Source organism: Dipodomys merriami, unplaced genomic scaffold (assembly GCF_024711535.1).
Source record: "Dipodomys merriami isolate MVZ:Mamm:240054 unplaced genomic scaffold, mDipMer1.0.p SCAF_68, whole genome shotgun sequence".
NCBI lineage: Eukaryota > Metazoa > Chordata > Mammalia > Rodentia > Heteromyidae > Dipodomys > Dipodomys merriami.
The window spans coordinates 3,301,888-3,328,483 of NW_027206268.1; the positions used below are offsets into that span (position 1 = coordinate 3,301,888).

At 41.6% G+C, this 26,596-nt stretch overlaps 1 protein-coding gene across 2 annotated transcripts in view; it reads left to right on the plus strand.

The window, feature by feature from the left end:
- Ppp2r3a (protein phosphatase 2 regulatory subunit B''alpha) overlaps window positions 1-26,596 on the plus strand; it is an 88,375-nt gene that overhangs the window by 11,434 nt on the left and 50,345 nt on the right. For both annotated transcript variants that reach the window (XM_070005468.1, XM_070005467.1), the window contains exons 2-3: window positions 13,443-13,623; window positions 17,639-20,073. In XM_070005468.1, coding sequence (XP_069861569.1) covers window positions 18,085-20,073 — 1,989 coding nt within the window. In that variant the 5' untranslated portion in view covers window positions 13,443-13,623; window positions 17,639-18,084. The remainder of the gene's footprint in view (window positions 1-13,442; window positions 13,624-17,638; window positions 20,074-26,596) is intronic.

Here is a 26,596-nt window from a genome sequence, read left to right on the forward strand (position 1 = left end):
GAACATTTGGATCCGATGCTCATGTGGCACAGTGCCAACTTGACATCTGTACGTTTCAAAACACACACCTGATCTTGCTCCAGAGCCCATTCTCTGTCACCTTTCCCAGCTCAGTACACAGCATTCATACTTCTATTAGTTGAAAACCATAGCGCCATCTTGGATTCTCCTTCACCCTGTGTTGGGGCTATGGGCAAATCCTGTTGAGTCTACCTAGATTGGGCCATCACTACCACCACCCCCCCACTATTACATTGCTCCCACATTGTCCACACCGCCATTATAATCTGCCCTGGGTTATTGTGTTTTTTGTTTTTTGTTGATTGTAGGGCTTGAACTCTGGGCCTGGGCACTGTCCCTCAGCTCTTGGCAGCTCAAGGCAAGCGTTCTACCATTTGAGCCACAGCGCCACTTCCAGTTTTCTGGTCGTTTATTGGACATAAGCATCTCATGGACTTTTCCTGCCCGGGCTGGCTTTGAACCGTAATCCTCAGATCTCAGCCTCCTGAGTAGGTAGGGTGACAGGCGTGAGACACTGTGCCTAACTTGCCCTGGGTTATTGTAACGACCTAACCCTTCCCTGTCCGTGTCCTTCCTCTTCCACAGTTGGCTGTCAGTGCAGCCTCTAAGGCTTTTAACACTCTTAAAAAGCAAGTTCTCCATCCAGCGCTTTACACTTAACCCACACGAACCCCCCAATCTGAAATCCCCTTTACCTCATCTCTTCCTCCTCTGTCCTGTACTTGTTTTATCCTAAATAATACCTTTCACCTTATCCAGCAAGGATGGTATATGTTCCTGGCTCAGGACCTTTGCCTTCTTCCTAATTCAAACATCTTCCTCCCTTGTTTCCCTCTAATCTTTGGTAAAGTTCACTTTCCCCAGCACTCCCAACTTCTTTCCTTTCAGATTTTGCCTCTCAGCACTCGTAAAAATCCAAATATTCCTCCCATTCTACTCCCTAAGACACAGCGGTTGAACCATCCCTGCTTGCCACGTTCTTTTATTCATCTTTACACTTTCATTGGAGCACAGACCTCTGATGAAAATAAGACATTTGCAAACTTGTCTGTGAGATCAGAAACTAAACTCAACAGAACACAACTAGTGATGGGTCTCTCTGGATGGGCATCATACCTGCAGGCCTTTACATGGGCCTTATAGGGAGGTGGTGTTGTAGTTTTAAAAGACCATACATTGTATCTTTCTATATCTTCTTATTTTTTACAACTTTCCTTTATTCCCTTTTTGTATTATACAAGGGGGGGGGTCCTTTACTGTGACATCTTCATACCTGCATATACTTTGGTAATAATATTCATAGCCTCCCCATTATCTTCTTATCTTGTCCCCTCTCTGTTCCCATTTCTCTTTTCTAGTTGTCCTCCCTCTACTTTTAACAATCTATTATTTCTATTGATGTTTTAACCAGACAACTATTATATAAACATACCCTCCTCACCTCTGCTCTTTTCCTACATGAGCTAATTTCCTCGATGGCAAACAAGTGGATAAATGAGTACCGTTTCACAGAGTGATAATAGTGTGATGCAGAAAATAAACTAGCGCTTTTCCTGTAAGAGGAACACTGGGATTAGCTATATTTGCTTCTCTACTTTAAATATTTCAGCAGTGAATCCTCCTACTTGTACGAATATATTTGTTGTACTGTCTGATATCCTAAAATTATAATAGATACTGCCAGTGTTGTTCCTAAAGTGTCTGAATAAGATCACATAAAATATACGTTTAAACACATTAATGATGTCTTTGTATTACTCTTTAAATTGTATTTTTATTATCTTCAAGTAGTTGTATAAAAGGGTTATTCTTCAACAAATCATTTTGTAAGTTCGTTACTGTCTCATTACACTAGTCGTATTGAATATAATTCCTTTAAGAAAAAAATCAAGTCATGTTACAAGTCCTAAATACCCTCACCTTTGCAAATATTTGCCTCTCTTAAAAGTTTTACAAAACGGTATCTTACTGCTTTCATTGTTCCCCTTTTTATTTTTATTTTTTGTGCCAGTCCTAGGGCTTGAACTTAGGGCCTGGGCACTGACCCTCCGCTTCATTTTGCTCAAGGATAGTGGTGCTCTACCACTTGATCCACAGCTCCACTTCTGGCTTTTTGGTGGTTCATTGGAGATAAGAGTCTCATGGAAGCGGGGTGCCAGTAGCTCATGCCTCCAATCCTAGCTACTCAAGAGGCTGAGATCTGAGGATCATGATTCAAAGCCAGCCTGGGGCAGGAAAGTCCATGAGACTCTAATCTCCAATAAACCACCATAAAATCGAAAGTGGCACTGTGGCTCAAGTGGTAGAGCTCTATCTAGCCTTGAGCTGAAGAGTTGAGGGACAGCACCCAGGCCCAGAGTTCAAGCCGCACGACCTGGTAGGGGGAAAAAAGAGTCTCATGGATTTTCCTGCCCCAGCTGGCTTCAAACCTTGATCCTCAGATCTCAGCCTCCTAAACAGCACGAGCCACCAACGCCTGGCTTCCTTTTTGATTTTTTTTTTTCCGGTCAGTTGTGGGGCTTGAACTGGGGGCCTGGGCATTGTCCCTGAGCTCTTTTGTTCATGGCTAGTGCTCTACCACTTGATCTATCGTGCCACTTGTGATTTTCTAGTGGTTAATTGGAGATAAGAGTAGCTAGATTACATGTGTGAGCCACCAGTGCCTGCCCCTTTTTGAAATTTTTAGTGGATATTTTGTGTGTGGGGGGTACAGTTATTAATATTTTAATACATGTTTATAGTGTATCAAATAAAATTTGATTAGTAGATCTATCACCACATTGTCATTTCTTTATGGGGAGAACATTCAAAGTCATCTCTTGGCTATTCTAAAACAGATAGTATCTTACTGTTAACTGCCTTCAGTCCATATTACTGTAATAGAACCCTGTGGTTCCTGTGATCCATTCTTCCTTTCCTTTTGGAAATAGGAACATCAGCTTATAGCCAAAGCCATTGCTGCCCAACTAGAAGACTTAGAGCTAAGTATAAGCTAAGTATAAGGTGTAGCTAATGGCACATAAGCAGAAGAGTTAGGTGTGACCTGGAAATCCCCCTCCCTGAGAAGCTGCACTGTTAGAATACACTTTGTGAATACACCAACATTTTTCTCATTTCTTTTTTCAGTTTTTTTATGTTTAATAATGACTCTACATATAACATGTTTTCTCCAAATTGAGTTTCCTATTTTACTCTTCCATTAGGTTTCTTTAAATTATGGTGTTTTTATCTTGTCCTGACATTTGCATTCTTCCATATTTTGGCACCTGTATTTTCCATTTCCCTCCTGTTGATTTAATCTCACAGGTCATTTGGTTTTTAAAATTTTTTTAAATTAAGCTTTATGTTTGGTCTTATGACTTTGTTTATGTATTATTCTATTTCTGGATAGGATGCCAGTTTTGACTATCCTTTTAATTATGTACAATCAGTTTTATTGCAGAACAAACTCATGTTCTTAATGGTACTTACAAAGTTTGGTAATATAGTCAAGTTCAGATAGGTGGCATTAAAACATGTTACTGAACGTTATTTGTTGTATTTTAGAAGTCTTAACTCTAAATTTCACTCCATTAACTTTATTGTAATTTTGTTTTATAAGGCTGTTTTGTATGCCTTCATCATTTTTTTAGGCCTTCTGAAAGACAAAATTGGGGTTTAAAAGAATATAATTTTGTACTTTCTATCCAGGTTGCTATAATAGTTTCAGTGTTGTACAGATTTTCTCTTTCTCTTTATTTCCTTTGTTGTCTCCCTTCCCCTTTCTTATACCTACTAAGATCTGAGAAAAACCTGGTGTTATACTCAGTTAGTATCTACCCAAGGTCCATTAAGCAATAGTATGGGACAAAAGGGTTTTGTTGTTAGAGAAACGTGTCACAGTACTTACTCCTTCAGAGTACAGTGATCAAGGCTTTTTAACTTCTTTAAGTTTCCTCATCTGTGATGTAGAGATAATATTAACTTCAGTGCAGGCATAAGAACTCAATTAGGGTGTTGTACTCAACACCATCCTAGTATTGCTTAATACAGTTGTGCCACCACACACTATTTCACTCAACACTGGATTGTATATACAATGCTAGTCCTATAAGATTATAGTGAATGAACCTTTTAATGTTTTGTTGAATTAAATTTACAGGTATTGAGGATTTTGCATCGGTGTTCATGAAGAAAACTTTTTTTTTTTTTTTTTTTTTTTGGTCAGTCGTGGGGCTTGAACTCTGGGGTCTGTTTCTCAGCTCTTCAGCTAAAGGCCAGCATTCTACACTTGAGCCACAGTGCCACTTCCGGTTTTCTGGTGGTTTATTGGAGCTAAAAGTCTCACAGACTTTCTTGCCCCAGGCTGGCTTTGAACCTCAATCCTCAGATCTCAGCCTCCTGAGAATGACAGGCATGAGCCACCAGCGCCCAGCTAAGGAAACTTTTAAGTACACCGTGCACACACAACAACAAAACTGCATAATGATGCATTTCTCATAACCTATCTCCACTGATAAGCAGTATGTGGCTGTATTTTACAACTCATGACATATGATATTAGTTTTCCCTTGGAGAGCCTGGTTAGAGCCACAGAGAGGGAGCATCCCTAGTTCTCTCCCTTTTGCTGTTTGGTTTTGGTGATGTTGTTTTTATTGGGGCAGGGTTTGTGGGGAAGAAGGGGAAACGGTCTCACTGTATAGTCTATGCTGATCTCAAACTGCATATCCTCCTGCCTCCTTCTGAGTAATGGATTTGCCAGTGTGCACCACCTCCCATGCTTGGCTTTCTGTTATGTGTTGATGATGGTGGCATGAATTCCTGCAGAGGGTGGTTTTATGCCTGCTGGTTACCATTTCCTACCTCCGCCAGTGGCCTATCGAGGAATTACCGTACTCACCAGTAATGTGTTGTTGTTGTTAGACATTACTCCCTTGAATGTGTGGGTTATTAAACTGTACTTCTAGGTGGTCCAAAGGCATAGGGTAAGACCACGGGAGAAAACAAATGAGATAAGGGAGAGTCCAAGATCAATGTTGTTGTTGTAGAGAAAAGGTCAAGAAACTAAAGAGGCCAGGATATCAAATGGATTGTTTGGATGTTGAAATCAATAAGAATTATGACAGAAATAGTGTTGAAATGACAGCGAGCCAGAAGCTAAAATTATCAAGGAATGAAAGGGAGTGACCTTGGGGAACCATAAATGTCTACAGTCAGAAAGGTAGTGGGCAGTAAAGTCCGATGATATGTGACTCAGAGCAGAGGGCTTTTTGTACAGGACAAAAAGAAAATGGTCTTGGAGTGGTAATGAGGTATAATAAGCGCACTTTACCAGACCTCATATGTGAGGAATGTGAGAGAGAGAGAGGAAAAAAAAGAGTCCTCATCTAAAAGGGCTACAATGAAAGGAGCTTCCTCCAGCATGAACCCCGTTTGATTTTAAAGAAGATAAAAGGAGCTAGAGAAAGCATCTGAGAAGAGATAAAGGACATGAGGATTTGGCCGGTAACTGACTACCCCAGAGTTACACCGAGCTCAGGGAAAAGGACTAGGGTTTCAGAAAGGTAGGAGCAGGTGGCTAATCAGATTCTATCATCAGTCATAATGATGCTCCCTCTCATATAGCCTGAATTCTCACTTCAGCAACCTTACTGGACTTAAACCAGAGTATCAGTTAAGTCCAGGTTTTATTTATTTTTTATTTTTTATTTTTTATTTTTTTTGGGTCCGGTCGTGGGGCCTGAACTCTGGGCCTGGGCGCTGTCCCTCAGCTCTTCAGCTCAAGGCTAGCGCTCTACCACTTGAGCCACAGCGCCAGTTCCGGCTTTTTTCTTTTTTCTTATGTGGTGCTGAGGAATCGAACGCAGGGCCTCAGGCATGCAAGGCAAGCGCTCTACCACTGAGCCACCTTCCCAGCCCCAAGTCCAGGTTTTAAAAACTGTTCTATATCTGTTAAAAAAAAAAAATCATGCTTACTGACCATACTGCCCGTGCTTTAAGTCGAATGTTACTATAAAAGTTAAGAAAGTAAAAATTTCTAAAGTTAAAAAGTTGATCCTTTTGCTGCCTGGCCATCAGACTGGTTTTTCCTTTTTTCTCTTGTTTCTCTCCTCCTCCAGGATGATGACTCTCCCACTCCTGTGTCCTGTTCACTATCCCCTCCCCACTCTTCCCTTTAACGATGCTCTTGCTGCTTAGAGAAAACTGTCAAAAAAGCTTTCATCCCCATCGCTTCCTGTAGACATACACTCATCTTTTCTTCCCATTATCATGAACTAGCTACGTGGTTTGTAATTATCTCATGGCATCCATTTTCCCTTTTCCTAGATCATTCTCTTTATGCATGAAAAATATGCATTTAAACAATGTACTTAATTCCATTCCTGCTGTACTCCCTTATTTCACCATAAACTTCTCAGCAAAACTTCTTGAGATTATTTTCTGTATACACTGGTGATATTTATTTACTTACTTATTTTGTCGGTCGTGGGGCTTGAACTCTGGGCTTGAACGCTGTCCCCTCAGTTCTTTAGCTCAAGGCGAGCACTCTACCACTTGAGCCACAGTCCCACTTCTGGCTTTCTGGTGGTTCATTGGAGATAAGAGTCTCATGGACTTTCGTACCTGGGCTGCTTTGAACCTCGATCCTCAGATCTCAGCCCCCTGAGTAGCTAGGATGACAGACATGAGCTACCGGCACCTGGCTTCCTGTGATTTTTTTCTTTCTTTCTTTCTGTATTCTCTAGCCTAGCCAGACTTCTGCCCCACAATTCCATGGAAACTGCTCTTTATCAGTTATGGTGTCTATATGCCATTTCTCAATGCTTATCTGACATTCAGGAAATGGGTTCTCTTCTTTGAAACATCTTCTTTGGCTAAGATCTTACGTGATTTGTAAACTTAACAAGGAATCTGCTACAGGCTCATGAATACTTGTAGAAAACACAAGACTTCTAAACAAGAGGTGAACGGTTTTATTACAGTCCCCCCTCCTCTTTCTTTCTTTCTTCTCTCTCTCTGTCTCTCTCCACTTCGGTCTCCTCTACTTTTACTTCTCTTTGCTTACCCAAACTGTAGACCTGTGTTGGTGAATACTGTAGCCACCAGCTCCAACTTAAGTTTCAAATTCTTCAGTTGTATTCAACAGCCACATGTGGTAGTGGCCACCTGTTGAGTGGCATAAATACAAAAGTATTTCCTCATCCCAGAAAGTTGCATTGGACAGCACAGCTCTGCATGTTTGAATGCCCCAGGGCTGAGCTTTCTGATGGCTTCTCTTTACTTTCTGTAATCCTTCCCTGCCCTCAACTCCAAACTCAGTTTCCCTAAAGCTTCTAGATACCTGTGTGTGGATGTCTACTAGGCATCCTAGAACTAACATGTCCAACACAGAAGGATACTCTTAATTGTCCTCTCCCACTACAAACCTATTCTTTCTGGAATCTTTCACCTCAGTTAATGTAAGTTCTCACTTTTTTTACTCATTTAAGCAAAACAAAACAAAAAAAAAACTCTTTAAAATTCTTAACGTTCATTCTTGACCTCAGGCTTTTGTACAAAACCCACACATCTGTCTCATTGCCTCCATATTTTCAAAATATATCTAGAATGACTCTTCTCATCCTTTCCCTTCTACCACCTGGTCAACCCAACATCCTATTTTGCCTAAATTATTCCACTTGTCACCTATGTAGTCTCCTTTTGCTCTTGATCCTGATCATTTGTTCCCATCATCTCTTGCTTAAAAGTGAGTCAAGTTGGGCTTGAAATTCGCATTAAGAGCCATATGCTGGCCGGGCACCAGTGGCTCACGCCTATAATCCTAGCTACTCAGGAGGCTGAGATCCAAGGATCATGGTTCAAAGCCAGCCCGGGCAGGAAAGTCCGTGAGACTCTTTATCTCCAATAAACCACTAGAAAACCAGAAGTGGCACTGTGATTCAAGTGGTAGAACACTTGCCTTGAGCTGAAGAGCACAGGGACAGCGCCCAAGCCCAGAGTTCAAGCCCCACAACCAACAACAACAAAAAAAGCTTATTTTGGACACACTGGGAAATGATTCACAACATGCTTCCATCTCAGAGCCTTTGTGTTTGATCTTCCTTCCTCTTCCACTTTCTGCAGTCTACTCATACTTCTGTCATACTAGACTTACTGTAGAGATTAAGCCAATTGTGTTATAGATCAGTCTGTACTGTATTGTGAATTTCTCTACTTATCAAAGATTGTTTAGTAAGAAAATTGTGTAGATACTACAATCTTAATATAGTACATTTTGCCTGATTGATATATCATTGATGATACTAAACTTGTCTATTGTGCTATAGTGGTGACTTTCAGAGTCTTGTATTATGACTTCCCTTGGTGATAATGGGTGAACTGAAGAAGAAATATTATTTTCTAACCTGTGTCTTTTTCCTGAGGAACTATTTTTCCCAGGTATAACTCTTTTTTGAAAATCCAATATCTTAAAAAAAAATACACCCAAAGTAGAGTTTTTCTGGTTACAGTGGGAAATGCCTAATATTTGCAGCTTCTAAGGGAACTCTAGACAGACAGTTTGTACCCCACTGAGCCCACCCAAACTCTTTATTTAGGAAGTGGAACCCTGGAAAGGAGTCTTACAGTCACCTAGCAACTTCTGAGAAAGACTCAATGAACCTTCTGTTGGAGCACAGTTGGGAGTCTCTGTCACTTCCTTCGAACCCTGTGGCTATAGATGATCATTAGAACAGCATTCCATTTCCCACAGGCAGTCCACCCACCCCACTGTTTCTAGTTATCTGTGTGCTTTCTATGACATTCTATCTGTTTTGCAGATGTGAAGATTTGAAATGACTTCATATTTAGCATGTGCTGGGTTACAGTCTTTTTCTTTTCGTGTGTGTGTGTGTGTGTGTGTGTGTGTGTGTGTGTGTGTGTGTGTGTGTGTGTGTGTGTGTGTGTGTGTGTGTGTGTGTGTGTGTGTGTGTGTGTGTGTGTGTGTGTGTGTGTGTGTTTGCCTCCCTTTTGGCTTCTTGTCCACAAAGACTTCTAGATTCAGATATTCTGTGTCTGGAGCACTGAAATTTCATAAGCTTCCATATGTCTTACCTCTTTTCACCTTTAGATATTCAAAATGCTGCCACGTCCCTCAGCTCTTCAGCTCAAGGCAACGCTCTACCACTTGAGCCACAGCGCCACTTCCGTTTTTCTAGTGGTTAATTGGAGATAAGAGTCTCACAAACATTTCTGCCTGGGCTGGCTTTGAACCGTGATCCTCAGATTTCAGACTCCTGAGTAGCTCGGATGACAGGCGCAAGCTTGGCATCAGTCTTATTGCTTGCTGCTTACTCTCTCTCTCCGTCTTAATGAACAGCCCGTGTACCTTAGAAGAGAATCTAATGAATAAATTTAATACAGCATACCCATACAATGCATAAAGTTGTTTAACCCATTTTTACTTTCACTGAAAGGAATATCTCTGTATTAAGTGAGGGAAATAAATAATAGGCTATAGCTTCGCTTTAGTTTTAAAGAGTATACACAATCTCATGTCTGTCTGTGTGTTTAAAGCCAAAAAGGATGTTTACAAAGTAGATGAGGTGGTGCACACTTGTAATCCCAACACATAGGAAGCTGAATAAGGATGATCATGGCTTAAAGATTAGCCTAGACTACCTAGTGAGTATCTATGCAAATACATATGTATATACATATATACACACATACACTCACACAAATGTTCATATAGATGCTGTCTCATAGAATTATCTTTGTTCACTCCATGTCTCTGTCATTCAGTCATTATTTTCATATGATTCAAGCTGTTGTTTAAGTAAAGCCAAAGAGCAGAACTCTGTTTTTTTGTTGTTTTTGTGTGTGTGTGTGTGTGTGTGTGTGTGTTTTTGTTGTTGTTGTTGTTGTTTTTGTCAGTCGTGGGGCTTGAACTCTGGGCCTGGATTCTGTCCCTCAGCTCAAGGCTAGTTCTCTACCACTTGAGCCACAGCACCACATCTGGTTTTCTGGTGGTTTATTGGAGAGAAGAGTCTCATGGACTTTCCTACCAGGGCTGACTTTGAACTGCAAACCTCAGATCTCAGCCTCCTGAGTAACTAGGATTACAGGCGTGAGCCACTGGCACCTGGCTCAGAACTCTGGTTTTTATGATCCTCAGATCTCAGCCTCCTGAGTAGCTAGGGTGACAGGCTAGCTAGGATTACAGCCAGTACCTGGCTCTTTGGGATTTTTCTTTTACCCCATTCAAACAAATTTCCCCTGACTTTGTGCTTCTATTTATTAAACTCTAGGATTGGCCACTCAGTTCTGAATATTCTCTCTTCCCTCCTACACAGAAAAGAAAAGGAAACTGTACAATTCCTAAAGTCATTGTAGTCTCCATCAGAGCCCAAAAGGGGCTCAAGAAATATCGGTTGAATAAACTGAACTATTTTTTGGTCTCATTTTTTTTAATCCCATAAATTCCGATAAGTCATAAGAAGCCGTTTTTTCTACAATGCTTTGAATGTTTACATAGCTGATATAAAATAGTTAATATTCTTTAAATATATATCCATAATTTAAGAAAATTAAGATCTTTTTAGGAGTTATGAGAATAGTAGTAAAGCCAAGTCTGTTCCCAAGCACTATTTTTTTTAAATAATTCTTCTCTAAACACCACCTTTATAATAACAACTTAAAATTTTTTAAATCTTTTTTTTTAAGGCTTGATCAGAATTTGTATTTCACAGGAATGAAGAAAGGCACAGGAATTAAAGATGAAGGTCTCCTGTTCATAGTTTTGTGATCATGGGTCAGTCACTTAAGACTGAGCTGACTTATTTTAACCTCTCCTGTCGCTCTCTGGAGCCTGCGGAGGCTTTCCCCTGATTGACTTAGCTCTGCCTTGCTTCCCTAAGTCTGCCCACCACAGCATTGCTCAGAGAGTAAATCTGACCTTGTCTTGTCTTCCCCCGCCCCCCCATCGAAACCTCTCAGCCAAGGCTTCTGTTACCGTGCTGCCCATGCCCCACCTCCTTCACAGCTCTGGCTCCTGGAAGCCAACTGGACGCCTGGATAATACCAAGCTCCGCGCTCCCACACATGTCATACCACGTTCTGCCTCCCTCCCTTTTGCTCACCCAGCATCCACCTTGATTTCCTGCTGCCAACTCTGTGAGACTCCAGGACTGGGCTTGTTGGTCCTCGTCCTGTGAATGCCCTCCTCGACTTGAAGGCCAGGCATTCTCTTACCCTCCCTGCCCACACTGGGAGCTGCATGAGATAAAACCGTACAACTTATACTTGCTCGCCTGAAGAGTACTCTGTGGTAGCACTCAAATGTTTATTACATTGTGTTTAATATACATATGTTAAAAAATATGTATCTGTTGGCTAGACATAGGTGCACACCTATTTTGTAGTTACACAGGAGGTGAAGACAGGAAGATCTAGCTTTGAGGCCAGCTTGGGCAAAGACTGAGCAGGACTACCATCTCAAAAACAAACAACAACAAAAAAATCTAGATGGACATGGTGGTTCTTGCTTGTAATCCCAGCTACATGGAGGTGAATCAAAGACCAAGGCTGGCCTGAAGAAAAATGTTCAGATGCTATCTGAAGAATAAACTCAAACAAAAAGCTAGAGGTGGGCTGGGAAGGTGGCTCAGTGGTAGAGCGCTTGCCTTGCATGCATGAGGCCCTGGGTTCGATTCCCCAGCACCACATAAGCAAAAAGAAAAAAAAAAACTGGAAGTGGCGCTGTGGCTCAAGTGATAGAGTGGTAGCCTTGAGCTGAAAAGCTGAGGGACAGTGCCCATGCCCAGAGTTCAGGCCCCACAACTGGACCAAAAAAAAAAAAAAAAAAGCTAGAGGTATGACTTGTGTAGTAGCGCACCCATGTCTAGCAAGCTCAAGGTCTGAGTTCGAACTGCAGTATCATCAAAACTAAATAAATAATGGCCTAGGGCTGGTGGCTCACACCTGTCATCCTAGCTACTCAGGAGGCTGAGATCTGAGGATCCTGGTTTGAAGCCAGCCTGGGCAGGAAGGTCTATGAGACTTATCACCAGTGAACCACAAAAAATAAGTAGGTAGATAAAGAAAGGGGAGAAGGAAGAAAGGATGGAGACAAGAGAAAGATGGGAAATGAAGGGGAAATGGAAGGGATAGAGGGAGGAAGACCTTCAAAATAATTAAGTCCATGACCAGACAGACAGAAATGATTCTCATTGGCTGCCTGTTGGCCATCTGTCTATATTAATAACGTTCTGTGGCTCCTGAATGATGTTATACATATCCAGGTGGCCCTTGTCAGAAAAAAGGCGCGCTCTCTCTCTCTTTCTCTCCCTGTCCCTCTCCCTGTCCCTCTCCCTGTCCCTGTCCTACTCCCCCCTCCCCTCCCTTCTTCCACCCCCCCCCCCGCTGTGCTTTTATTTTAGGATCTCCAAAAAAAGAAAAATACATAGAAAAGGAAAATGCATAGGTTGAAATAATGCCAGACAGCGACAACTGTTGGTTTTGTGTGTGTGTGTGTGTGTGTGTGTGTGTGTGTGTGTGTTGTGTGTGTGTTGTGTGTGTGTGTGTGTGTACTAGGAACTGAATGCAGAGCCCGACACATGCTAGGCAAGCTTTCTACTACTTAAGTTATATCCCCAGCCTGAGATACTTTTTGGTTTTATTTCAAAGTAGCAAAAGTTTAGCCCCAAATTTTTCCCTTGGAACTTGCAAATAACACACATTTCAAATGAATAGAGAAACCAGGCATCATGCCTGTAATCCTAGCTACTCAGGAGGCTGAGATCTGAGCATTGCAATTCAAAGCCAGCCCAGAAAAGAAAGTCCATGAGACTCTTTATCTCCCATAAACCACCAGAAAACCAGAAGTAGCATTGTGGCTCAAATGGTAGAGCACTGGCCTTGAGCTGAAGAGCCAAGGGACAGCGCCCAGGCCCATTGTTCAAGCCCCACGAGCAACAGAAAAATAATAAATAAATTAATTAAAATGAATAGAGGTGTGGTACCGAATGCTTATCATCCCAGTATTCCGAAGGCTAGAGCAGGAAGGATCATGACCTGTGGCACCTCTTAAAAGAAATAAAAATGGCCGGGCACTGGTGGCTCACGCCTGTAATCCTAGCTACTCAGGAGGCTGAGATCTGAGGATCGAGGTTCAAAGCCAGCCCAGGCAGGAGAGACCGTGAGACTCCTATCTCCAATAAACCACTAGAAAACCGGAAGTGGCGCTGTAGCTCAAGTGGTAGAGCGCTCGCCTTGAGCTGGAGAGCTGAGGGACAGCGCCCAATCCCAGAGTTCAAGTCCCATGACCGACAAAAAAAAAAAAAGAAATAAAAATGAACAGCTAGTTTATGATTTTTCTATATAAAATATAAATAAGAAACACTGAAATTTTCCTAGTTCAAACCAAAATCAACCAGAAATTTTGTTTTTCTTTTGTTTTCTAGACCCCAAAGCCATCTTTCATCCTGTTTTTGCAGAAGAGAAGGTGAAATCCCAGGGAAGTGACTTACAGGTTATCAGATTGGTCAGTGCAGAGGCAGAAGCTGGCCAAGTTGCTCCTTCCTACCTACCTGAGGGAACACCCCCGGCCACACTTCCTGTTTCTCCACTGGAATATCGATCAAAGTAAGTTTTATGGGCTTCCTAATTCCTGTTAGGCCTGCTGCTGACATAGTTTTATCCCTAAACTCAAAGCATGTATCCTGCTTCCATAGTTACATATACCATTCCTTTTAATGTAAGAAAATCTTCCCTTATGAGATTTCCCTTTTTCAATTTATCTTCTCAACTCTTCTTGAATTGAACACAGAGATTAAAATATCCCAAGTCTCGTTTTCTTTAATTTCCCCCAGTAGCACTGTGGACCCTGGTCTCTTATTTCCTCTAAACGGTTCTCTTGGAAGCCATTTCAAAAATGACTCATCCACCAAAGATTGCCTGTGTTTTCCAGGCAGAGCAGTAGTTTTATTATGTTTAAATGACTCATTACTTCTGAATCATCATGCCTTCTGTACTCTATTAAATTAAAAAAAAAAAAAACACTCCTGTAGTATATTCTTCTCTGAGCCTTCAGATGGGCCACTCTAGTGACCTGGATATTCAGCTCATTCTCCCATGTCTCTAGTATCCATCATCTCATCTTGAAGCCTTTTTTCCAGCTGAGACAAACAATAGAGTTTCTTTGCCTCTTGTCTCCCTGCTCCAGATGTTTCCTGAAATGGTGCTAATGAATAGCAATATAAAAATCTATATCACACCGTTCTCGGTTTTCCATCATGGAACTTGTGTTGTTAGAAGTTTTATTCACTTCCTAAATTTCTCCATGAAATGAGGGGTGGAAAACCCCATAAAAATAAAGCAAAGCTCTCATGATTGTTGGTACACAAAACCAGTGAAACTCAGCATGTTCTAAGAATGAATCACTCTCATCGTTGGGATTCTATAACAATATTTTGACTGTCTAACTACCCTTTGAACATTTATTTTCTGTCTCTTTTTTGCTCCATATGGGCCAAGTCTTCCTTAGGGTCCACTCCTTGGCTCTTTTCTCACCCCATGCATGTTCAGTCTCATCTACTCTTTTTTTTTTTTTTTGGCCAGTCTTGGGGCTTGAACTCTGGGGCTGGGCGCTGTCCCTCAGCTCTTCAGCTCCAGGCGAGCGTTCTACCACTTGAGCCACAGTGCCACTTCCAGCCTTTTCTGATTATGTGTTGCTGAGAAATCGAGCCCAGGACCTCATGCATGCAAGGCTAGCACTCTACACTGAGCCACCTTCCCAGCCCTCTCATCTATTCTTGTAGCCTGAAATCCTTCATCTAGTTAGCATGCTCCAAAGTCCTTATCTTCCAACTCCTATCCCTCTGCTGCCAGTGAGGAGCGTCTTCTCTCTGGGTCTCTGAAACAACCCAGGCCTGAAGGTGCATCCTTGACTCCAGCCTGCCTGAAGCTGCACCTTTGACTCTCAAACTAGCACAAAATTAATCATCTCCCCATCTACCTAAAACCCATTTTTAATTTTTTTTTTTTTGTCAGTTGTGGGGCTTGAACTCTGGGTCTGGGCGCTGTCCTTCAGCTCTTCGGCTCAAGGCTAGCACTCTACCACTTGAGCCACACCGCCACTTACCACTTGAGCCACACCGCCACTTCCGCCTTTTTCTGTTTATGTGATGATGAGGAATCGAACCCAGGGCTTCATGGATGCAAGACAAGCACTCTACCATTGAGCCACCTTCCCAGCCTCCATTTTTAATTTCTAAAATGTGTAACAAACATTATTTGCAAACTTGACTTTGTATTTAAAGTGTCAATTGCAAAAGGATTTTTAAGTGTTGATTCATAAGCGTACTCCTAAGAGACAACTTGTCAATTTTTCCTTTGCTATATCTTTGTTATTTCCATATTTTTGGATGCATTCTTATGGCTAATTCATTCATTTTAAACATTGAAGTTCAGCTCTCTCACCCCTGCCAAAATAAAGGATAAAAGTTATGTGATCATCTCAATATTTGGCAAAATTAAATATACCTTAGAGATTTTATTTTTAAAACTTCCAACAGGCCAGGCGCCAGTGGCCCTCTCCTGTCATCCTAGCTACTCAGGAGGCTGAGATCTGAGGAGCGCCGTTCCAAACCAGCCTGGGCAGGAAAGTCTGGGAGACTCTTACCTCCAATTAACCACCAGAAAACTGGGAGTGGTGCTGTGGCTCAAGTGGTAGAGCACTCGCCTTGAGCTGAAGAGCTCAGGAACAGTGCCCAGGCCCAGAGTTCAAGCCCTGAAACCACAAAACAAAAAAACAAAACAACTTCCAACAGAATGAAAAATAGAAGAGAGCTTTCTCAGCCTAATAAATGAAATCCACAGAAACCCCTCCAACTTTCATCGTCTGTAATAGTGAAAGATTGACTCCATTTTCCCCAATATCAATTACAAGGCAACGATTTATAAACTTCCTTCTTCTCTTCAGTGAAGGCAGTAAGACAGTATGATTGGAAAGGAAAAAGCAGAACTGTGTCTGTTCTTAGACAACTTGATTCTGTATATAGAAAAATCTCAAGAAATTAACAATTTACATAAGTGAATTTAGCCAAGTGACAACTATGTTTCTGTGTACCAGCCATAATATGATGGCAGAATGAAACTTTTCCCCCTCACTATGTCACATGTCCTTCACTGATTGCCTTAATCACTGTTCATGCATCTCTCAGTCACCATCCTTGATGCATCTGTGGTGTACCCTCTGTTCTTCAGTAAATCACATGGCTGGCTAGTCCTCTAAAATAGGTCCAGCATCTAAACATGTCACTGTTAACTCTCTTGCCTCAAGCCCCCAGCTTCTTGCCTGGCTCATTCCAATAGTGCCTACTTTGTTTCCCAGCTTCTCCTCTTGTCTTTTACATCTTGGAACACAGCATCCAAAATTTATCAGTTGAAAAATGTGAATCTGATCATGTCATTCCTCAATTCAGTACGCCATCACTTGTGTCCTGGCTCGCTTGGAGTTAAAGTCAGCTTCATTATAGAACTCTACAGACCCTGCATGGTTTAGATGCCTACCTTCCTTTCTGACCTTACCTTCTACACTGGGCTCTTTGCCTTCCCTGCTTTGATCAGTTTAGTCTGTCTTCATCATTCTGCCGGTAAATCAAGAATGCTCCCACCTCCAGGCCTTTCCATTTAAGGTTACTCTGCCTGAGATGAATCACTGCGTGACCTGCTCCCTCTCTTCTTTCAGGTCTCTGGTCAGATATCAGTGAGCTCTCTCCATCCTTTCAAAATCCTTGTCCTGCTTCATTTATCTCCATAGCCTATCATTATCTGATAAGTTATATGTACTTGCATGTTGTTTTTCTTCTTCCAATGAGATTGTCAGCTCCATAAGGACAGAGACTTTGCTTTTATTCACTGCTGTGTCCTTAGCTATTAGTCAGAGCAGGGCATGCAGTGGGAATTCATTGTTTCTTGATTGATAGAATCTTTTTGGACAGATACTGCAACGTGTTGTAAAAGCCACATCTATAATCCTAGCTATCTGGGAGACTGAGATTTGAGGGTTGCAGTTCAACAACAGTGAGGGCAGGATTATCCACAAAACTGTTACCTCCAATTAACTAGTAAAAAGCTGGAAACAGCACTGTGGCTCAAGTGATAGAGTATTAACCTTGAGCAAAAAAGCTCAGAGACAGCAACCAGGCCCTGAGTTTAAACCCCAGAACTGGTAATAAATAAATAAATGTTAAAAGAATTAAATAAGCCCAGGCACCGGTGGCTCAAGCCTGTCATCCCAGCTACTCAGGAGGCTGAAATCTGAGGACCAGGGTCCAAAGCCAACAGGGCAGGAAAGTCCATAAGACTCTTCAATAAACCACCAGAAAAACCGGAAGTGGCACTGTGGCTCAAGTGGTAGAGCACTCAACTTGAGCTGAAGAGTGCAGGGACAGCACCCAGGCCCAGAGTTCAAGCCCCATGACTGACAAAAAAAAAGGAATGCAGAATATGACAAACACAAGTCTGTACTGCATAACCACTTAGTTGCCTGATAGGGAATTGGACTCCATGACTAACTACAAAGAGATCTAAAGAAAAAAAAAAAGTTCTAGTATTAAGAAAACGTATTAAGAATTATTTTCTTCTTTTATTATAGGTTTCTCTAAGTCACAGAAAAAAAAATGGGTCATTTAAACCTCTGGAGGACACAATTATCACAGCACTGCCATACGACTACCAGCTAAGATTGATGATAGAAATTTATAATAACAAATGTGCATGTTACCGAAGCACTGAAGAACTACGAGAGGATATCTTTCCTAAAAATGATCTTCAAGTGTCATATTTCTAAACACAACCAAACAGCACAATTATTAAATTATTAGACTTGCTGATACAGGCACACATGTGCAGCAGCTACTGTATACTGATAATTACCAAACCTCAAATGTATGTGATTTCCCTCCATGAGAAAAGTCCTTAGATTTGCAAGCAATCACTGAACATTGCCATTAGGCACATATTCAGTTGAGTGTCATTGAAGAGCGTTTTCTTGAAACATATAGAAGGTTGAACGTCCCAGGACCAGGTGGATTGGATATTATGGCAGCAGCTTATAGACTTGTGGTTAGTACTGTGAACCACTACAGCAGCGTGGTGATAGACCGGCGTTTTGAGCAAGCTATACATTATTGCACCGGAACCTGCCACACATTCACACACGGTGTCGACTGCATTGTATTTCACCACAGCGTTTGTGCGGACCTCTTGCACCTCCCAGTGTCTCCATTCAAAGATGTCGATCTCAACTCTATGTTTCTACCCCATGAAAATGGCCTTTGCTCTACTGAAGGTGACTACCCCCACCAGGCCCTGGCAGGCATTCCCAGGGTCAAGAGATCGTCCACGTTCCAGAACACCTGTAACTTAAAGGACATTGCCGGGGAAGCCATCAGTTTTGCCAGTGGCAAAATAAAAGAATTTTCCCTGGAAAAACTCAAAAACTCTCATCATGCCGTTTACAAAAAGGGAAGGAAAGTGAAGTCTGATTCATTCAATAGGAGGTCGGTTGATTTTGACCTGCTCTGTGGTCATTATAACAGTGATGGGCTCTCCCCGGCCTTTGGCTTACTCCGGAGTTCCTCATTGGAGGAAAAGTCTTTGTCCCATCGAAACTCACTTGATACAAACCTGACTTCCATGCTTCTCCAGAACTTCTCTGAAGAAGACCTGGTAACTCAGATTTTGGAAAAACACAAACTAGATCACTTCTCTCCTGGGACAGACATAAAAATGTGCTTAGACATCTTACTGAAATGCTCTGAGGATCTGAAAAAATGCACAGACATCATAAAACAGTGCATAAAGAAAAAGCCAGGCGGTGGCATGAGTGAAGGGAGTGGGAACGATGCAAGTTCTACCTCTGAAACTGTCTATATGAATGTGATGACGAGGTTAGCATCCTACTTGAAGAAGTTACCATTTGAATTCATGCAGCCTGGGAATAATGAGACCATCGATATAACAGAACTGGTCAATAATGTGCCTAGCTTACAACTGACTCCCTTCTCTCCCATATACGGCACCGAACAGCCCCCTAAATATGAAGATGTTGTCCAGCAGTCAGGTCCGGACTCTGGACAGTTTCAGACTATTGAATCGCAAGGTGACACACATAATTCTAGGAAAACAAACACTGTAAAAGTCATTCCGAACAACTCTACCAATTCCTTACATAGGCTGGAGGTAAATGATCCCAGAACTCTCAAAGCTGTCCGACTTCAATCAGCCACGAATCCTTTGGAGAACATTTCTGCTGGTGACTTAATGGAAACTCTTTATATTGAAGAAGAGTCAGATGGAAAGAAAGCATTCTTGGACAAAGGACAAAGGACAGAGAATGGGCCTGGTCAGGAGCTGTTTAAGGTGAACAAACAGAGAGCCGAATTTTCAGACCATGGTCTTCACCTTAAAAAAAGCCCTGCCTCCGTGCAAAATAATATTGGTAAAGTGTTTGAGATGCCAGTTGTTCATCTACCCGAGGAAGACTGTAAATCAAAAGTCCCTAGTGTGGAAGTGAGAGACCAGAGAGGTTTTGTGAACCCTAACAGTCAGGAAGAGATTGATAAATTGTTACTGGATTTGGAATCATTCTCACAGAAGATGGAGACCTCTCTAAAAGAGCCACTTGCCCAGGATAACAACCTTACTTCTCTAAGTAGTCATGGTCATGTGACTAGTCCGATCCCTACAGATGTGGACCTTAAATCGAAAGGCTCTTCAGCCACAGAAAAAGTCTCACCTTCCTGCCTAACAAGGATTATTGAAACCAATGGACACAAAATAGAGGAAGAAGATCGAGCTCTCTTACTGAGAATCCTGGAAAGCATTGAAGATTTTGCTCAAGAACTCGTTGAATGCAAATCAGGTAGAGGGAGCCTGTCTCAAGAAAAGGAAATGATGCAAATTCTACAGGAAACCTTGACAACTTCCTCCCAGGCCAGTCTGTCAGTCTGCAGAAGTCCTGTGGGTGATAAAGCCAATGATACTTCTTCCATGGTTTTGATTCAGCAGACCCCAGAGGTGATCAAGGTAAGTCCCAACAATTTTGAGTCCTAAGAAGTCTCCAAAGGTATTTAAACAATTTAAAAAGCTAGGCGCCGGTGGCTTACGCCTGTAATCTTAGCTACTTAGGAGGCTGAGATCTGAGGATCGCGGTTCAAAGCCAGCCCAGGCAGGAAAGTCTGTGAGACTCTTATCTCCAGTAAACCACTAGAAAACTGGAAGTGATGTTGTGGCTCAAGTGGTAGAGTGCTCACCTTGAGCTGAAGAGCACAGGGACAGCGCCCAAGCCCAGAGTTAAAGCCCCACAACTGACAAAAAAAAAACCCAACAATTTATAAGACAAATTATTTTTGTTAAGCATTTTACATTCTACACCAGGAATGATCTCAGGTCAGTCAGTGAGAATCAAAGACTTTAGAGCCAGGCAGACTGGTTTTAAACCATCCTCTCACACCTATAAATTTAGCAGCTCAGGAGGCTGAGATGTGAGATTCATGGTTTGAAGTCAGCCAAGGCAAATTTTTTTTTAATTAGCCACCAAAAAGTCTTGAGAGAGAAAAAACTAAGCAAGAGCTTGAGGCCCTGCATTCAAGTCCCAATACTAGAGGAAAAAAGAACAGAAACATACAGGGATACAAGCAGATAGAATGTTCAGAATGGTGGCTACCCTTGGGGAAAGAAGAGAGATGTAAGCAAAGATATTCAGAGAGCTTCAGTAGTATTAGCAATGCTCTCTTCATATTCATATCTGGGTGGCAAATCTATCAAGTATTTTTCAGTTTTATACCCTTTTATGCAGTCTTAAATACTGCATAGTAATTTATTAAAGTTGTGTTTATGTAGCCAACTTAAAAGTCAAGTGATAGTTTACCTAGCATGTGCAAGACTCCGGGTTTAATCCCCAGTATAACCTCCCCCCAACAACAGATTCATTTGAGCTGGATGTTATGTAATTCCAGCATTCAAGAAGCAGAAGCAGGAAGATCACAAGTTTGAGGCCATTAGAAGGTACATAGCAAGTTGAACTACGTAGAGAGAATCTTGTCTCCAAAACCCAAGAGCTAGTTACATATCTCAGTGGGAGAGTGCTTACTTAGCATGTACAAGGGCTTGAGTCTAATCCTCAGTGTGACAAGATAACACAACATCTTCTATGAGCAGGGAAAAAAGGTGTATGTTAACCAGTATGTGTTTTGTGCCTGCACATTTTTAGTTTCTAGTGGCATTGAAGTGTAAAGCAATACCATTCCTACTTTAGTTTGTTGTGATGATTTCATTCACGTCTACTTACCATTTTTGCAAAAACAAAACGAATCCTTTATGTGTGTCTCATTTGTTGATTCACAGATACTAACTTGGCTAGCAGAATTTTAGGGAAAAGTGCCAGTTCCAGGGGTCTTACCAGACCTGGATAAGCCAGACATCAAGCCAGTCAATCAAAGAAATGGCAAGTGGTGAGAGCAATAGAGGAGGTCTAAGTGACCTGAGATCTTTCTTTGGGGACCTGACAAGAACTGTAAAGGTTCTATAGAAAGCAGAATGAAGGCATGGGTTGCAGGTTTGCATAGCTGACCTAACAAGGAAACTTAGGCTATAGTGTGGTTGATTGTTACGTAAGGATGGGTTTTGTGGGGAAAAGGGAAGTTGCTGTTGCCTGGAGAGTAGTTTGAACTCTTCTCATGAGATGTTTATCTGTAATACCTGTTAGTCTTGGAACCCAAGGTGACTGCTGGAGGGACTGGCCTAGAGAAAAAGAACACGTCAGACAGGCCAGATGGAGTTAGTTCCTGTAGGCTTAGGGTAATGGCTGGTGATGTCCAAGTCCCATCCACTGGTGCAGGTTACTCTTATCTTTGTGTCTTGAGGATGAAGTGTGATTACTAGTTTGGGAAAAACGTTGCTTAAGTAATTAACTTACCTACCTGCAGAGCTGAGCGGGAATCCGACGCAAACTTTGACAGCAAGGAAGACAGGTGCAGAATGAAGGCACAGATGCCAAGCGTTTATCCTTCTCTTAGTTAACCATCACACATCTGCAGCCTCTATTGTCAGTGCCTTTAGCAATCACAGCCTCTGAGTCCCGTTATATACTATCTCTAGTTAACTTGTTCCCTTTCGGAGAGGAAACTGCAGAAATTACAAAACTGAGAACATATCTATTCATACTTCCAAGCAATATTGATGAGCTTAACATTTTATAAGAGAAAGAAAATGCATGCCACCTCAAAATGATAATGATACGTGAAGAGCTGCCAGTTATGGGAGCATGCTAAGATGTGAAAAGTGTGTTTCACTGTTTTCCTCACAACTGTCTGCCTAGTGAATGAGAAGTGTTCACCTCTGATGGCCCGTCTTAGTGTCTCACACTCATAATGCCAGAAATGCTTATTGTGGTACAGAATTTTTCAATGTTACTCAGCCCTCTTTCTCCATTATCTCCTGGGAAGGAGGAAGCAAGGGAATGGATCTCTGATGAGACACACAATTCCAGGGATGGGCCCCCAGTGCCACCCCCAACTAAGTACAGCTGCTAAGATTCTGCCACAACAGGCTCAGATTTTTACAAGCGTGGGCTGAGATCAGAATGTGGTTAAAAGGCCATTTCCCACCATTCTGATATATAGAGTAAACTTTAATGAGATCCCTGCACAGCTGACACTGTACCACTTGATCCTCTTCATTTAAAGAGTAAAAATATTGTCAACAAATCATCAAGTGTAGCCTTCAGTTGGGCTTTGAACTCAAGGGCTTTGCCCTTGCTGCGTAGAGGCTCTACCACTAGAACCATACTTCCAGCCTTACTGGGTTTTGTTGTTGGGTTTTTGGGTTTTTTTGTTTGTTTTTATTTTGGCCAGTCAAGGGGCCTGAACTCTGGGCCTGGGCACTGTCCCTCACCTCTTCAGCTCAAGGCTAGTGCTCTACCACTCCAGCCATAGCATCACTTCTGGCTTTTTCTGCTTATGTGGCGCTGCTTCATGCATGCAAGGCAAACACTCTACCACTGAGCCACCTTCCCAGCCCAAGACTTTTTTGTTGTTGTTGTTTGTTTGTTTTTTGTTTTTTGTCAGTTGTGGGGCCTGAACTTTGGGCCTAGGCACTGTCCTTCAGCTCTTCAGCTCAAGGCTAGCACTCTACCACTTGAGCCACAGCACCACTTCTGGCTTTTTCTGCTTATGTGGTGCTGAGGAATCGAACCCAGGGCCTCATGCATGCAAGACAAGCACTCTACCACTGAGCCATTTTCCCAGCCCCTGTTGTTGGGTTTTTGTTTGTTTGTTTCAGCCAGAGTTCTGCCTTCATACTTTTGGAGACCACCATTGAGGTGTTTACTCTGGGAAGTGTTGAAATCCACAGGCATAACTCACATCAGCTTTTGTATTTGCAACGTAATGCCTGTCCTCAGCAGGATAGACTTGATCCTCAGTTGCAGACTTCTCTTTTGACATCTCTGAATTTAGCTCTCACCCCAAGGGACTGAGAAATCATATCCTCTTCTCCTCTTCCTCTCACCTTCTCTCTCCCTCTTCCCCATCTCTCTCCACGCATTTGTTTAATGTGTCAGTGGAAATTCTCCATTCCATTTAACGTTAGCGCTCTAATATATTTATAGGCCAGAAATTAATTCTTGTGCTCTCTAATAAGCAGTCTGTAATTGAAATCATTCCTCAAGGTGAGAAGGAAGAAGAAAAGCAGACTAAGGACAGAGAAATACCAAAGCTAGAAAATCTGGGCTCTGAGAATTAGACCTAATAATTTCAGATACTTCCTTCTCTCTTCTGTCTACCTTAGACTATAGAAGTTCAGGTAACCCTAGCATTTAGAAAACAGAAAGGCAAAAATACAAGGTTTCAGGCTTGGGGGTATTATAGCCCAAGTAGGAGAGAGCCTGCAGAGCAGGTACAAGGCCCTGGGTTCAAACTACTGGTAAAAAAATAAAGATTGAAGGTGCTTTCTGTTATTAGTCATGGAATGTATTCCTACCATTTGGAGGCACTGAAGTAGGACACACAAATGTTTATACAATCTCCTACGTAACACATGTGCCTTCTGTGTTGCTTTAGATTGTGAAGTAAAGGCAAGAGGGTAGGCAAGAACATAGAAACCTGTGGATTAGTGTAGAGCGCTTGCCTAGCATGGATGAGGCCCTGGGTTTGATTCCTCACCTCCTCATAAACAGAAAAAGCCAGAAGTAGCACTGTGTCTCAAGTGGTAGAGCGCTGGCCTTGAGCTGAAGAGCTGAGAGACAGCGCCCAAGGCCAGAGTTCAAGCCCCATGACAGGAAAAAAAAAAGAAGAACAAATCATCTAGAGCCACCACTGCTTACCTCCTTTCTTCCCGCTAGTGGTTCTTTGCTTAAGAACAAGATAACATTAATGAAAGTACAGGCCATTAATTAAACAATGAGAAACACCAAATGAGAGCACAAAAGGATGAGAAACTGAATTTTAGGATTAAGAGTAATTGACTAATTAGCTTCGTGCTCAATTTCCTCTTTCAAAACCTAGTTATAGTGATTTATAAGGTCTGTGATTCCAAATTATTACCCTTTTTAAAAACGACTCAGCAAGCAAGTGAGAGCTACAAGGTAAGAAGCCTTTTTTTTTTTTTTTTTTTTTTTTTTTTTTTAGTTGAATTATAGCTTAAAACTCTTGAGTTAGACCTCTGAGAAGCAGCATGAATCCTGTAGCACCCAACCCGGTAGATTCTACTTTCCCTTTTGATCAGAGAGAGTAAATGTCTCAGAACATGCAGTCATCTACAGTGCAAGAAAAATCTCCCTTACTTGATCTTCTTTTCCCACTAAATAAGAGGTCACTCAACACAAACATCAACTAAAGGAGGCTACCCTTAGGGGAAGAACCCAAAGGTGTAACTCGTCTAAATTCTAGGAAATGGAAACATGGGTTTTCTGTTGCTATTGTCATTAGTAGTGGTAGTAGTAGTGCTTGTTCTTTGCTTTTGGGGTTTTGAGGGGATAGGGTCAGTAGGGAGGGGCCACAGAAATGGAGAGAGAAAGGATGAACAAATGTAATCATGGTATTTGGTGACATTGTTCAAAAAAAATGTTCATTACGTGACTCATGAAATAGTAATCTGTATAACACCTTAATAACAATAAAATTACTTTAAAAAAAAAAAAAGAGCGGTCACTCTAAAAGCCATGTTCTTAGGTTCTATATTTCAGTTGTCACAAAACTGACTTGGATTCTCTGCTCCTTTCTAGAACAAGCAACTATACTGCCATACATATAGAAGTAAATAACAAATTGAATAACCCCAGGCTACTGTTCCTCTGTCAGTAACAACTTCCCCAGACCAATTCTTTTCTAAGCACTTACAGGTTCCTGGTCTTCTGCCCTCTGAAATATTTAACAGCTTGGGAAATCAAAACCTAGAGCTTATTTCATCATCAAAAGACATGGAGGAATGCTTTTTTATAAGTGTTAACAACAGAGCCAAATTCTTCCTTTGAGGAGCTTCAGTCACTGTTTAGACTTTTAACCTCAGTTCTGACTTTGAAACTTCAGAGACTTATAAAAAGTAACTGAAATAAAAACAATTATTTTTGTTGTTGTTTTTAATGCCATTCCTGGGGCTTGAACTCAGGATCTGGGCTCTCTCTGTCCCTAGCTTTTTTGCTCAGTACTAGTGCTCTACCACTTGCTTAACTCTGCTTCCAGCTTTTTGGTGTTTAATTGGAGATAAAAAGGGGACTTTCCTGCCCCGGTTGGCTTTGAACCACAATTCTCAGCTGTCAGCCTTCTGAGTAGCTAGAGTTAACAGGTGTGAGCCACCAGCACCCAGCTTAAAAATATTTCCTGTCCTTTGCTCCAAACTAATATACTCCTAGGAAGTACAGGAGGAAAAAAAAAAAAAGGAAAAAAAAACCACCTCTTTTTCATCCTGTCTTCATACACTACTTTTACAGTGTCTGGCATGTAACAAGTGATTGTAAAAATATTTGAACAAGTAAATAGCTGTGAAATAGAATTTTCCTCTAAGAGTTTAGACAATATTGGAACATTATTATCAGATTATAGGATATTACAAATAGAAGATCATGCTTGAAAATGATTGAGTATAAGTAGTAAGAATAAAGTACATATATGTATAAACATATCCATATGTATATATATGGAAAATGCCTACCTTAAAACATTTACACCCAAAGCAACTATTCAGATATTTTTTGATACAGGGCCCAAGCTTTTTATTTGAAAATACGTCTCATAACAAAGATTCATGTCATCTTTATTCATATTCACATTTGCTGACTGATTTCCAGTTTTAGTTTCTTTCTTTTCTTTTCTTTTCTTTTCCTTTTTTCTTTTTTCTGTTGGTTGTGGAGCTTGAACTCAGGGCCTGGGCATGGTCCCTGAGAGCTTTTCTGCTTAAGGCTAGCACTCTACCACTTGAGCCACAGCTCCATTTCTGGATTTTTTTGGTAATTGGAGATAAAAATCTCACAGGCTTTCCTGTTGGAGCTGGCTTTGAACAGCCATCCTCAGATCTCAGTCTCCTGAGTAGTTAGGATTATGGGCATCTGTCA